This window comes from Natator depressus, chromosome 3, assembly GCF_965152275.1.
Source record: "Natator depressus isolate rNatDep1 chromosome 3, rNatDep2.hap1, whole genome shotgun sequence".
Taxonomy (NCBI): domain Eukaryota; kingdom Metazoa; phylum Chordata; order Testudines; family Cheloniidae; genus Natator; species Natator depressus.
The window spans coordinates 98,468,931-98,484,322 of record NC_134236.1 but is presented as its reverse complement, the minus strand read 5'-3'; the positions used below and the strand labels follow the sequence as shown (position 1 = coordinate 98,484,322).

General features: G+C 40.5%; 1 protein-coding gene across 3 annotated transcripts in view; it reads left to right on the top strand.

Annotated features, from left to right (window-relative positions):
- Positions 1 to 15,392, top strand: part of PTPRK (protein tyrosine phosphatase receptor type K) — a 576,923-nt gene that overhangs the window by 302,594 nt on the left and 258,937 nt on the right. For all 3 annotated transcript variants that reach the window (XM_074948398.1, XM_074948399.1, XM_074948400.1), the window contains one exon: positions 11,091 to 11,265. In XM_074948398.1, the coding sequence (XP_074804499.1) occupies positions 11,091 to 11,265 (175 nt within the window). The remainder of the gene's footprint in view (positions 1 to 11,090; positions 11,266 to 15,392) is intronic.

Here is a 15,392-nt window from a genome sequence, read left to right as displayed (position 1 = left end):
TAGTGTATTCCTCAGTGGGATCTGAGGAAAGTGGCCTGTAGAATTTGGTATTGGAGGGTTGTCTGGCAGCCTCCTTTTGGTAGTCAGACCTGTTCATGATGACAACAGCACCTCCTTTATCAGCCTCTTTGATTATAATGTCAGGATTGTTTCTGAGGCTGTGGATGGCATTGCGTTCTACATGACTTAGGTTATGAGGCAAGTGATATTGTTTTTCCACAATTTCTGCCTGTGCACGTCGGCGGAAGCATCCTGTTTATAAGTCCAGACTGTCATTTCGACCCTCAGGAGGAGTCCATGTGGAGTTCTTCTTCTTGTGCTGTTGGTGGGAGGGTATCTGTATATCAGTGTGCTGTTCAGTATTATCTTGAAAGTATTCTTTGAGCCGGAGATGGCGAAAGTAGGCTTTCAGATCACCGCAGAACTGTATCATGTTTGTGGGGGTGGCGGGGCAGAAAGAGAGTCCCCGAGATAGGACAGACTCTTCTGCCGGTCTGAGCGTGTAGCTGGTTAGATTGACGATATTGCTGGGTGAGTTAGGGATACCACTGTTGTGGCCCCATGTGGCAGGTAGATTTTAGACAGCTTCCAGTCGTTTTTCCTTTGTAGAAAGGTGAAGTGTGTAATGTAGATCTCCTGTCTTATTTTAGTCAAGTCTGTTTGTATGAAGGTTGGTTATTTATGAGAATCTCCAGGTTAGAGAGCTCTTTTGATGTTTTCCTGTTTCCTGTATAGGATGCTGATCAGGTGGTTCCTCCGTTTCTTTGATAGTGTGTGGCATAATCTCTCACCGTGGTCTGTGCAGTATGTAGTTAGCAATGGATTTTTCACCTTCAGTCCATTTGGTATGATGTGCATCTGTTTGCGTTTGGAAAGGAAGATATCATCTGTCTGTACCTGTGCAAGTTTCTTCATCAGGTTGATGCAGTGCCTTGCATGGTGTTAAGTATCAGAGGGGTAGCCGTGTTAGACCTTATAGACTAACAGACGTATTGGAGCATAAGCTTTCGTTGGTGAATGCCCACTTCGTCAGATGCACATAGTGGAAATATTAGGAAAATGTTAAAAGTACAAAACTAGTCAGTTGCATTTTTTCCTTTGAGGATTTTTTGTTTCATTTCCCCAAACTATCTGCTACTACCCTGTCCCCTCTGTAAAGCCAACCTTCCCTGTTATTGATGTTCAGAATGTTTTCCTTTCATCTCACCTCCACCTTCCAGCAGTTGTATCTTTTTCCAAATTGAACAGGGATGTGGAAGTGTTGGACTGTACTGTGTCCAAGTTCTTTAATCCTTTTTACCACAGAGGTGGTGCTTCCAGAGATGTGATCTCCAACCACCCACCTCTCACTGCTGCTACTGTAACCTCTGCAGAATGTCTTGCTCTCTGGGGATGGCCTATCTTTTCAGAGGTGATGGGGGCAGCTACCCCATGGAGGAGGGCAATTGTAAGAACGGCCATACTGGGTCAGATCAAAGGTCCATCCAATCCAGTATCCTGTCTTCCAACAGTGGCCAATGCAAGGTACCCCAGATGGAATGAACAGAACAGGTAATCGTCAAGTGATCCATCGTCAAGTGATCCATTCCCAGCTTCTGGCAAACAGAGGCTAGGGACTCCGTCCCTGCCTATCCTGGCTAATAGCCATTGATGAACCTATCCTCCATGAACTTATCTAGTTCTTTTTTGAACCCTGTTATAGTCTTGGCCTTCACAACATCCTCTGGCAAGGAATTCCACAGATTGACTGTGCGTTGTGTGAAAAAATTCTTCCTTTTGCTTGCTTTAAACCTGCTGCCTATTAATTTCATTTGGGAGCCCCTAGTTCTTGTGTTATGAGACGGAGTAAATAACACTTCCTTATTTACTTTCTCCACACCTGTCATGATTTTATAGACCTCTATTATATCCCTCCTTAGTCGTCTCTTTTCCAAGCTGAAAAGTCCCAGTCTTATTAATCTCTCCTTTTACGGCAGCCATTCCATACCCCTAATCATTTTTGTTGCCTTTTTCTGAACCTTTTTCAAGTTCAATATATCTTTTTTCAGATGGGGCGACTACATCTGCATTTAGTTTTCAAGATGTTAGCGTACCATGGATTTATAAAGAGGCAATATGATATTTTCTGTCTTATTATCTATTCCTTTCTTAATGATTCCCAACATGCCTGTTTGCTTTGTTGACTGCAGCTGCACATTGAGTGGATGTTTTCAGAGAACGAGCCACAATGACGCCAAAATCTCTTTCTTGAGTGGCAACAGCTAATTTAGACTCCATCATTTTATATATATTTTATGTGCTACTGGGGCAGAGATTGGAATCTAGGGGGAGCTGATAATGATTAGCAGTAGTTGGGCTGAAATTACCTACTTAGTTTCAAGGATGTAACCATCAAGAAAGGCGTATAATTGTGCCGGATTGTCTGAACTGATGACTCAGAATGATGGTATGAAACAGAGCAAAGAAAACCTTAAACTGGTTTTCAAGACAAAAATTCCTGATATCCCTTGCCCATGTGGGAAAATCATGGAGTTTAAAGGAGTGCAAAGTTTTTTACAGAATTTTATAGAAAAATTATATACTTGCTATGAAATTCTATAAAATAACTATTAAATATGATCAGGAAAGAAGTTATTAAATTCTACTGGTTTATAGAGTATATAGGTTTCACTCCTATTAAATTCTATACAGTTTATTGATGGGTGAGGTCCGTGGACTTGTCTCCCAGTAGAAGTGAAAGGAGACTCATTGCATCAATGATTTCAAACTAGAAGGGACATAACTGTGTATTGGCATGGGTGGGCTTGATGGTATACTTGGTTATGGTTTTTTTTTCATCTTTGATTTCTATATAATATCAGCCAAGCTAAAATAAAATAATTTGTAGGCTCCATTTATCATATACATGCCTTCAAGACATTCCATTTCAAATCCAGATCGGAACTTTCCCAAAATTTGGGGGTGTTTGGATGTAGGGTTTTGGTTTGGTTGCATGACACTGTTGTGGGTTGGCTTTAACCTCACTGAAATTTCATTTGAGATAGTTGTAAGAATCCACTAAGTTCCTTTATGGAATCAGGTTCCTGAAATAATAAGTGCCTTTGTGATGATTTGGAAATCTGTTTATACAATTTATTAATTCTGTGGGAGATTGTGAACTCTCAGTATGTGTTTTTATCAGACTGCAAACTCCATGTTGAGTGTGAGGGCTTGTTGTGTTCCCAGTAGTCTCTTTACCTCCACGTTGGGCTGAAAATTCCAAGGTGTAGTGCAGGATCTATTGAAATACAAATATCCTAGATAACGGACTGATACAGTAAAATTCTTCTTGTTGTGAATTTTTCAGGGGAGAGGTTGCCTAGCAATAAGGGCACCTCTTGGGACTGACCAGGAGGTCACCTGACTAAGGATCTGATCTCTTCACTCTCTTCAGCCATTTTCACCTGTTCAAGATGACAGAAGCTGTTGCACAAGCCTTATGAGGCTGGGGGACACTCCATACCCGAACACAGATGTCCCCAAAGGACTCCCAGAGCTAGAGTGAGGGGCATTGCCTTCATGATGTTTGTTGTTTTCTACATGATCTGTACCTTCTTTGTATTTCTCATACTTAAGTAAAGAGCAATAACGTCAGCACTCAAGTCATGTTGGAACGCTCTGCAATGCTGTTCTATGTTTTTTTCTGGGAGGTGGAACAGGTTCCTGGTGCTTTCTTTTTTTTAGAAGTTGCACCCCCAGACCCGTTTGGCCTCCCCTCAGTGGTGGTGAAGCAGAACTGCCTCTCTCCCCTGACTGCATTAGTGGCTTGATCTTTTAGTCATCCTGGGAGATGGGCCATGGCAGGGCTATAAGTGAGCAGCTGTTCTTGCCCAGCAGCTTCAGGAAGAAGGGACTGGCCAGCTGTGGCAGCTTGATGGAAGGCACTGCTGGGTTAGAGCCAGCCGCTGGTGGGATGTGGAACTCGGGGCGTACCATGCTTCAGCTCCTCTCCAGACCTGCCCAGTGGGAGAGAGGCAGGACCTAAACCACTAGCTGTCCCGGCTGGCAGAGTGACACAGAGGGTAGCCAGGGCTATTAGGCTCCTGCTCCGGTCATACAAAGAGCAGAATGGGCTGCAGCACTTGGAGCTGCTGCTGTGCTGGCTGCCCAAGGCCAAGTCCTGGCGCTGCTCCTGCTGGGCACCTGCTGCTGCAAGAGCTGCCTGATCATTCTGGTACTTCTTATTTTACATGCTGTACTTACCCCATGCCCTCTGAGAGGGTGAAACTGTTATCCAAAAGGCTCACACTTTCAATGGGATTCTGGGAGAGGGTGTGTGTTTTAAACTACAGGAGGTATCTGAGGAGCCAGCCCTGAGTCCAGTTGCTAGGCACCTGGGCCATGTGATCACAGTTTTCAGGAGGGGATGCTAGAGAGAGGGACTGCATTCCAAAAGCAAGCCTACAGACTGCAAGACAGGGATAGTGCCTGGACACTGTTCAGATTATGGAGGTTTAAAACTCCCGGGGTTTCAATGGGACAGATATCTGGTGAGTTGCCAGCAGAAGGAGCCCAGACAGTTCTGTGACAACCTCTAGCCAAAACACAGGGACATGTGACCACCCAAAGCAAAGGCACATCAGGCTGCTCAGGAATTTGAACTCAGTGAGCAGAGGGGCTTTGGTGAGTGTGGTTTTAGTGTCAGGGTGGGGTGTGAGAGAGAGAAGTCAGAAAAACACCAGAGACGGCAGAAAGGAAGCCTGGGACCCAGAAGAGGCACTGGGAATGTGGACATGAGAAGAGCTAAGAGAAAGAGCCTGGGGGCTAATTGCTGACGGGAAGGGGCTTGGAACTGTGAGCAAAGACGCTATGAGCTGTAGCTCACGAAAGCTTATGCTCAAATAAATTGGTTAGTCTCTAAGGTGCCACAAGTACTCCTTTTCTTTTTGCGAATACAGACTAACACGGCTGTTACTCTGAAATCTATCTCATGCCGTTTGAGTCCTGCTGTGTTGTAAATAAACAGGATTACATTTTAAAAAAAAAAATCTGACTCCATCACCAATGTCTCCTCCCAACTGGAACAACCCTCAAGATCCTGAATTTTTAGCTAAATGCTCAGGTCAAAAGGAATAACAATACAAACTCCCCAGACATGGTTTGACTTCTCCCAGGAGAGGGAGAAGAGAATAATTGGCATCTCACCACAGGTTTCAGAGTAACAGCCATGTTAGTCTGTATTCGCAAAAAGAAAAGGAGTACTTGTGGCACCTTAGAGACTAACCAATTTATTTGAGCATAAGCTTTCGTGAGCTACAGCTCACTTCATCGGATGCATCTCACCACAGATTTTTGTGTTTTAGGCAGGATAGAGACTGTTGTCCAACTTAAAAGCAGTTTAAAAGCTGTAGTGGTAAAGATGATTATATGCTTCCATTAACTTAAAGAAAAAGTAAATGGCATATAAAGTGGTTTAACTATCAAGATCTAGAAATGGTCCCAAAATTTATAGAACACTGTGATACGAGTGCCTGCAGCTCTGGAGTAGTTATCAAGTGCTGTAAGATAGTTGCATATTTTTTAATCAGCTGCTTATGGCATGTAGTTCTTTGCTACGTCCACTATTATTTTCAGAAAAGGAGAAAAATGCTAGCTTAGAGCATGTGGCATTACTACTTGTGACCCCTCCGAAGTGAGTGATCCAAGGTTATCAAATCAGACAGCAGATGAGTAAAAGAATCAGGAAGAGTGCATGGTGCAGCCAATCCTTATTAGCATAAATCCACAATAATTTTAAATTGAGTTTCTAAAACCTAATTGAGCAGAGTTTTCGAGCTCTGTTCAGAGTGAGCGGCACATAAATTGAAACAATATAGCTACCGTGGACCTTCTAATGAGCCGGGAGCACTGCTGTTGTTCCTTTTGCCCTTTTAAGAGCCCTGACATAAAAAAGAACAGTTCAATTAAGAGATCATTTCAAATCATCTGAACACTGTGACTGGTTAGTGGTGTCCCAGTGCTAAGGTGAAGCCAGGGTATTTGCTTCAACGTTTATTTTCTAAGTGGGAGATCACTTTCTGGTTGCAGTGTTGTCTATTGGTGGTTAAAATTATTTAAAAATATAGATAGATATACATGGGGATAGACTTTGCACACCTACTGGAGAAGCTGCATTCAGTGCACTGATATTGAAGAAAAGTAACATTCAGAGAATGTTTCAACCTATCAAAATCCTCCTTCAATTAAATTTGAGCAAATTACACGTTTTAATTCTTTTAACTCCAATGTAATTCTAACTCATCCAGCCTGCCATTATCTTATGTCTCATTTACTGCAACATTCTCTTTTCTGGTCTCAATAAATGCAATTTTGCCCCTCTTTTATTCATTCAAAATTTTGCTCCAAAGATCATTTCCCTAGCCCATTGTTTTGACCACGTCACCCTCTCTTTGTATACCTCCACTGGCTCCTCCTCCTTCATCACCAAAAGTAAGCTACTTGTCTTCACTTTGAAGGCCATTCACAGCCTATCTGCACCGTCCTTATCATGTCTTATATGCTATCAAGATGTCAACTCCTGCCTCTGTCTGCCAGTGGTGCTGGCCTTTGTAGTCCACTTCTTAAATTTTCAAACAAAGGTCTTTGTGCTTTCTCAGATGTTGCTCCTCATGCTTGGGAGGAGTTACCCATAAACAGCAACAAAGTCACCACACTCTCCTCCTTCAAAACTGTCCTTAAACTCTTTTGATGTGATCCCAACAACAGTTAGGCTGCTGGTGTACTGGCACCGGAGCCTATCATGCTGACCAATATAATCTTATTGTTTCTTTGTGCTCCCCCAGGCTGTCTACAGCAGGGGTTCTCAAACTTTTTTTTTCTGGGCCCCCCTTTGAAAATATTTCAGACTGTGACCCTCTTTCCCCCCCCCCCCCCCCAATAAGAGTGATAGAAAATTACTATGGTATTGCTACCCTTCTGCTCGGCTGCTGCTCTGGCTTTAGAGCTGGGCGGCAGGAGCATGGCTGCTGCTGACCTGGCTCCCAGCTTTGAAGGCAGCGTTGCCACCAGGAGCAGCGCAGAATGAAGGCTGGCAATACCATGCCTGCTGCAGGGCTCTACCCCTACCATTTGTTTCCTGGCACTTTTCTACCCCAGCTTTGCACTCTGGGCGGCTGCCCTGCTCTCCTTGTCCTGGTTATGGCTCTGATCTTGTGACCCCCCCCACCCACCCCCCCACAAGTAGCCTTACAATCTCCTTTTGGGTTGGGACCCCCAGTTTGAGAAACATTGGTCTATAGTCACCTGTTTTCTCTTATACCTAGATGGTAAGTTGTAGGGCAGGGACTGTCTTTTTGTTGTTTGTGTGTTCAGTGCCCAGTGCAATGTGGTCTTGGTCCTGTGTGCTCCTGCCATACAAACAATAATTAATAAATAATTGTTAGTAAAAGTAGTAGTATACTTTAAAAAAAATCTTCAGGAATGGAGGGTCTGTCAAGGGTTGCATAGTCTATGGCACTGTGCATACAACAGGAGCCTGTAGTTTTTAGGTTGCCTGAGCTTAAAGCTCAGGGGAACATTTTCAAAGATAATTTAAATGGGCACATTTTGAGTTGGGTAATTTGACTTTAATACTGTTACGGGGATCCTGTTTTAGAGATCTGAAGCACAGTGAAGGCCTAAAGGAACTGTATAAAGGAGACAGACACCAGCCATTCTCGAAACATTCTAAATCCTGGAAGATAAGGGAGCGATAATTAATGCAGTCAGCAAAGACAATTCTAGGTTTTGTTGTGAACAGTAAATAAGTTGGTTAAGCTAATTAAATTTCTGTGTATTGATAGTGAGGCAATTCCATAACTGTTTTAAAGAGCTTCATTATTCAATTTAAAATTAGGAGCCCAGTTAATTGTATTTTTCTACATTGAACATGCAGAGCAGCTTTAATAAGGGAGTTGTAACATTTGGAGAATAATTTGTTTTACAGTACAGGCTATGTAAAGTACTTCACTGTCAAGGAGAATGAGAGTTTGGAGCATTAGAATTTAAAAACATTGGAGTCAAAATGAAGGAAATGCCTTAATGTATGGAAATTCTACTTTTGAAGCAAAAAATGCATTGCATTTTTCAGAAACCTATATTTAGGGTTTTTTTTAAAAAAGGGGATTAATCAGTTGTATTTTGCAGTAAAATCCTTCTGCTGGAGAAATAAATAACATTCATGGAAAGGTAAAGAACACTTTTTAAAAACATATTTTAACAACAAATGTTAAATCCTTCTATTTTTCCTCTTCTACTGCCATCCAACACTTTTCAGGAATAGACTCATTGAATTAGCTGAGTTGCCTTGCAGTCTTCTGTAATACCATATTTCAAAATTTCAGTCTTTTAGTCAACATAATGTACACTTTTGTCACCTTTAGTGTATTTTAACAAATGGCTGATAAGTGTGTGTGTGCTATGAAAGAACATGATTTTCCTTCACCTTCCTTTTCCCTGGGCTGATGATCAGAGCATAGACTGTAAGGAAGCTTAGACAAGTAGAAATGAAGGAAACTGCAGTGTAATTTATTTATTTTAGTTAATATAAAGCTTGGATCTGGTGACTTAAAAATAATTTATCAGTGTGTAGACTATCAAGACATTCATTTTAAGTCTGTGATTTAAACTGAGTAAATAAACAGCTCGAGAATCTTGCTTTCAAATGTAATGAGCTAGCTAAGAGGAGGAAAGAGATACGTATTACATAGTGCTTTTACTGTAGCTTGAGTAGTAGTGGAACGTGAAGTCTTTAAGTGTGTAACAGCTGTTCTGTATTGTAAACTTTAATAATATTGTTGATAGTTTGCATTTCAATGATGCCTTCCATCTGCGGGTCTCTTTGAAAACATTAGCAAACCAAGCCTAACTTCACCTTTGTGAGGTAGGTATTCTCCACATTTTACAGATGGGAAAACTGAGTCACAAAGAACCTATGATATACCAAAGGTCATCCAGTGAGTCAGCCACAGAATTGGCAATAGAATCCAGCTTTCCTGACACCCAGTCCTGTGCTCTTACCATGATACAATTTCAGATAACTATCATATAAGAAATGGATATTTGAGAGTTGTGTTAATGTAAGAGATGGTGGTTTTAAAAAGAGGAGGTATCTGAGTACATTTTTGTAGTGTTTCAGATCAGAGTTCTCTCTTCTTCTGGAGATGCATTTTTTTCTGTTTCATTTGGTGATATTTCCTAGTTTTCTTCTGCAATCTGAGCCATGCCTGTGGGGGTAGTTGGAGGTTTCACAGTTGACTCAATGCCATCTCTGACATAACAGGAGAAAAGGAAATTAAATTGGTCTTCTCAATATAAACTTTTATCATGAAATAAGGGAGAGTCAGTCCAATAAAAATTGCTGTTGATAAAGATGATGGAATGGTCTTCATACCGGAATTTTCTTGGATTGAAGGGAGCGGAAATCTGTCAGGAGTATATAAATGGTAGCTTTCAGACAAGGTTGTAATGGGGTGTGGGAAATGGTGCATTTTGACTGCTGTAAGGCAGAAAAAACTAAGATTCATGTTTCAATGTGTTAATGGTTAAAAATGAATAGTTTTACAGTGAGTCTGAGACAACACGAACAGCTGGCTAATTTATAGCAGTATGTTTTTTCATCAGGAGAGGGCAGCTCTTTATAGAGAACCTAACCCCATACTAAGACTATAAATGTTAGATGTAAAATGAAATGATCTAGTACATGCCAGTAGCCCAGAAAAGCAGGTTTGACTCATTTCCTTTCCCACTTTTTTTTTTTTTTTTTGCCAGAGGCTTTAATTTTATTAAATTCCAATTTGCTGCCTTTATGGTCCGGCAATATTGCTTCGTGCTCAGAAATTCTGAGTTTAAGTTTTGGGTGATATTTCTTATTCCTGGGGTTGATTGGGAAGTTGTACATTTCTACCTGAGATGGGGATTTGATAGGAGCAGGCAATGCTGCTGCAGGACAGATAATTGCCTCTGTTGATGAATGAGAAATGATGCTCACAGTTTCAGAAACAGCTGCATCCACTTGTACTAGGAGGGGGATGCTGTCTGTGGGAAAGAGATGGTAACATCCCTGCTGGAGCTAGAGCTAGTAAAATTTTTTAAACTTTTGAGTTTTCAATGAAATTTAAAATTTAATTTTCATTGGGGGTGGGGAGATGGAACACAAATATTGACAGAAAATTTTGCAGTTTTTTCTCACCCATGGAAGTGATTTGAAATTTTTTGATATTCAGAAATGATGTTGAAGTTTTGACATTTTTCAAAAGTTCGAAAATTAGTAAACGTGTTATGAAAAATTCCTGTTTTTCAGCTTTTTTTCATCCAGCTCTAGTTAGAAGGCAATTAAAGTCAGGCAGTACAATTTCAGGAAGTGGGTGCCTGGTGCATAAGAACTAGCATAAAAGGGCAAAACCAGTATCCAGAAAGCTGTTGAAAATCCAACAACTCTGTGCATAAGTTTGTGGAGAACTTTTGTTTACAATGGACTGATAAATTGGTTTTAACTTTACAAAGTTTAGTAAGCTGTCCCAGTGATGCAACTCTCACAATTCAGTGCTGCTTCTTGGAACGCTAGGCTGTCCTGTGAATAGTTTTCATTACTGAGCAATGCAAGGTGGATGTGGCGTGCTTGGCCTCTTGGGGTATGTCTACACTGCAATTAAAAACCTGTTCCAGCTGACTTGGGCTTGGGCTAAGGGACTGTTTTATTGCAATGTAGATGTCTGGGCTTGGGCTGGAAACCAGGCTCTAAGACCTGCAAGGTGGGAGGGTCCCAGAGCTCAGGGATCCTTAGTCCAAGCCCCATGAGCCTGCATGAGCTGTCAAGAGCCTGTGTCAGCTGGCACAGGCCAACCATGGGTTTTTAATTGTAGCATAGATATACCTTGGGAGGGCTGGAAGACTCTGAATGCTTCCCAGCTTTAGAGGGGAAACTCTTTGCTAGACCCTTCCATCATGGAAAACTCAGCATGGCGAAATGTGTTTGGATGTTTTTAAAATATATTTGTTGGTACTTTTATGTCTTTGTCAAGAGGAAAAACACTCTTATAAGATATCTTTGCATTGTTTTCTCTTATTTATAGAGACGGAATGGAGAAGATATTCCAGTCGCCCAAACTAAAAATATCAATCACAGAAGATTTGCTGCTACCTTCAAGTTGCGAGAGGTGACAAAAACTGATCAGGATTTATATCGCTGTGTAACTCAGTCAGAGAGAGGCTCTGGAGTGTCCAATTTTGCTCAACTTATTGTGAGAGGTAAAGTTGCAAATGTTTTCATTTTATTAAATACTCTTAACATCAGTGCATCATATTTACATTTTTATTTAGCCAACAGATAGCACTATAAAATTACAGAAATCCTCATAAAATAAAACTAATGAATGTGGCTGTAAAGTTTTGACAGCCTTGTTTCTGACAAGTGCTTTCCATAGAATGGGATTCTATAAAAAGTCCTAATAATGCAATGCATGTAAAATACCATATTCCTTTCCACTGTCTTCTAGATAGTATTGGTTGATATGAGTACTGATTGACATTTAACAAATAATTTTACAGATATGAAAGTATCTACTGTAATAAGTTAATTTTTACTTCTAAATGTTTTTGCCTTAGGCAGCCTAGTGGTACAGAAAATAGTAGATTTCTCTGTGAACTGAAAGACTCTGGTATATAAAAATTTTCTCAATTGTTCACCTGTCCGAGGGCTAGGAACATTTATTGAGATTTTGCTCTCAGGCTATTTGTGGGGTGGGGAGAAGCAATGGTATATTTGCTCAACCCCCAACCCCAAACACTTTAAATGAATTTCAGTTCACTCAGAAGTGTGGCAGCCTGCTGCAATGCAATCATGGCTTATGCTTGGGGAGCGGGATGGTTATGTTTTAATTAAGCTTGATGACCCAGAAGGAAGGGATGTGAATTTTCTGTTTCAGTTGCTTGTTGTGACCCTGTTTCATGACTTTAAGTGACCTTGTTAAAAGAAAAGGAGTACTTGTGGCACCTTAGAGACTAACCAATTTATTTGAGCATAAGCTTTCGTGAGCTACAGCTCACTTCATCGGATGCATAATGTCTTCTGCAGTTTCCACAGTATGCATCCGATGAAGTGAGCTGTAGCTCACGAAAGCTTATGCTCAAATAAATTGGTTAGTCTCTAAGGTGCCACGAGTACTCCTTTTCTTTTTGCGAATACAGACTAAGACGGCTGTTACTCTGAAACCGGTGACCTTGTTGGTGTACTTAGGCTTAGCAAGTTTGGCAGTGGCTTAGAGTTTGTAATTTGGGGTTGTGGGAGATAAGGAGGCGCTTGGTCTAGTCATGAGAACACAGGAATGGGAGTCAAGACTACTGGGTTCAGTTCCCAGCTTTGCAACTCACTTGCTATGTGGTCTGGGGCAAGTCATTTAACCTCTCTGTGGCTATCTTTACTCAACTATTCAATTACCTACTCACACATTTGCAGTGAGGCTTAATGAATATTTTTGTAATGTGCTTTGAGACTCCCAGGTGAAAGGTGATTGAGAAGTGCAAAATATTATTATTACAAAAACCATCATTAATTGGGCCGTGCCACTTCCTTGCTGAACAGCCATGGGCTTCAGTAACGTTACCTGCTGTTTTGTACACTAGTTAGTCATATTTCTTCTTGTGGATCACTATATAATTTCCTTTTTTTAATGTGATAAAATTAGTCCTGTTACAACATGAAAACTAATTTTTGATATAACTAAGAAACTAAAACATTCAAACATATTTGCCCAAGAAATGACTGATGGTTTTTAGTTCTTTCCAGTGCAAGAAAACAGTAAAGTAAAATAGTTTTTAAAAAGTTTTGGAAAACTCAAGTTACAATACTGAAGTCCAGAGTAAAACTCAGTTTTATGACCTAATCTTAGCTTGATGGTAAGTAGCAATCTAGTCAATACAGACATTTATATATATATAGATTTTACTATTTTAAAAGTTCAAGTTTTTAGAAGTATATATTGCACTTTCTAGAGTTAGAAGCTGAAGAATGTTAGCTATTTTCTTCTATTTTACGTAAATCCTTTAAATGCTCTAACAGTTTTTCTACCAATACATTGGTCTATTGAACATCAGAATAAGAAATGAGTGTATAGGATTTGTTGCTCACTGTTATATTTGAAAAACAATATACCGTAATATATTTTCTTGTTTGTCTGGATAACCACCAAATACATCTTGTTAGCCAAAAACATACCCTTGGGGGTCAGCTACCCTGGTGTTAAAACTGTGCTGAAAATTAACCATAATGACAGGTCCTATATCTCAGTGGCACTTTAAAGCTGACAACCTGCTACATGGATACAAAAGACGGTAATTTTAAAGGAAATTTTTGGGCCACTGATATGAATTACCTTTAATAAGAGCTGGCATAGTATTGCCCATTGTCAAAGATGACCCAGGGGTAAGAGTTTATTAGTGCATTTCCTCCTAAACCGAAAGTGACAGGGCTTGCTTAGGGCCTTTTTGTTGCTGTTTGTAACAAATGAAAATTTCACTGTGGAATTCTCATGTTGAAGAGTATCGATCTGTGTGTTCTCACAGCCAGAGGAAAAAAAAATACGGTGAAACACAATTTACTTTGTCATGACTTTAGGATTGCTTCCAGATCATTCTGAGTAATGATAATGTCTTCAGCTTGTAGAAGCCAAACTTTATTGACAACACTGGTTATTAGAGAGCGAGAGATGAACAGCATCTGTTGCTCAGTGCAATCAAAATTTTGGGTTGTGTGTATATACTGTGTATATGTGTAGAATACGTACTTTAATATAGATGTGTAAACGAGGTGCAGTTTATACTCAGCAAGATATTTTAATATTGATAATGGAAATTCCCATTTTATAACTTATTCTATGCAAATCACCATCTGCAAATCAGCATCTGATTATTCTTACAAGGAAATTATCTCTAGACTTTACCACCAGATTTTTTGGCACCACTTTCGAAGATCCTCTAAGAAATTCCTTGGCTGTTTCATTTCACTTTCATTAAGTTTTGTTTCACAAGTAAGACCAGTATAGTGTTTTCAGTTCAATTACAACATTTTACCAGAGGTATTTCCAGTCAATAATTTAATGTTGAAACCTTTACTTTGGGTTGCGCTTCAGCTCTCAGCTCAGTAGCTGTGCTGTATTGATTTTAATTGGGTTCTGTGGCACAGCTGTCAGTCTTGTGTATTTTCCTTCTACAGGAAGCTGTGTACAGTTTCAGACAGTAAACTTACCTAACTGAAAATGTCCCCCAGTCCCATCTTCTACTTCCTCTTTCATTTGTTCCCTGGTAAAATTGCCAATGCCCAGAAGACAATATGCAGCCCTGTGCAGATGCCTGTTTTTGTGGTGTTGAATGTAATATGGGATAGGAGAGGGGAGAGAGCTATGAAATCTGAATGCTAGCAAGCAGAGAGGTTAGCTCCTTTCTTCCTCACTACAAAGCATATGGGTGAAAAGCGAGGCTGAAACATAGGCTTGCATTGTTCTGATTTACATAAATAATGTACCTGAGTATTATGGTTCCTCTAGAGTATTTCACATAGTATTTCTCGATTTGCTTTTATTTAAACTAGCTACGTGTCATTCAGCAGGTTGAGTATGCAAAATGTCTGGTACATTATTAGATGTTGCAAGATAAACAGGATCCACAATAGACTTATTTCACACAATGGTTCTTGCACAGGTTACTTTGAAGAAAACGTTGATTAGTGTGAATCTGCTAGTCATGGAAGCGAAAATTTGTCAGGGAAATACATAAGTCCAGCTGCGACATTTTAAACTGACCTATAAATAGTTCCATCATTTGTCTGAAAGAGATTTGATGATTTTATTGAAACATTTTTAAATGCAACTTTTACTGAAGTCCTATCCTTGTCACAATTATGGAAGTTGTTTTTTTAAATGGCAAGAGTTTAGTAGATTTTTTTCCCTTTCTCTTCTCTTTTCTGTCAGCCCAGATTGAGATTACTATGGGAAGTCGAAATGAGAGGCTTAGGTCATGGGTACACTTGCAGATGTAGAGCGCTTTGAGTTAAACCCACTTTCGGAGAGCGCAGCAGGGAAAGCTCTGCAGTCTGTCCACACTGACAGTTGCAAGTGCACTGGCGTGGCCACATTTGCGGCACTTGCAGTGGCATTGAGAGCGGTGCATTATGGGCAGCTATCCCACAGAACACCTCTTCCCATTCTGGCGCTGTGGCTTGTGGGAAGGGAGTGTGGGGTGCGGGGCATTCTGGGTCCTGTCCCAGCGCCCCGTGATGCATCGGTTCACATCGCAGCAATCCCTGTGCTTCTGTCCATATTTGGCGCCATCTTTCAACATTTTTTGTACTGCGCGCTCTGTCGTCCCTTTCGGTCTGCGGG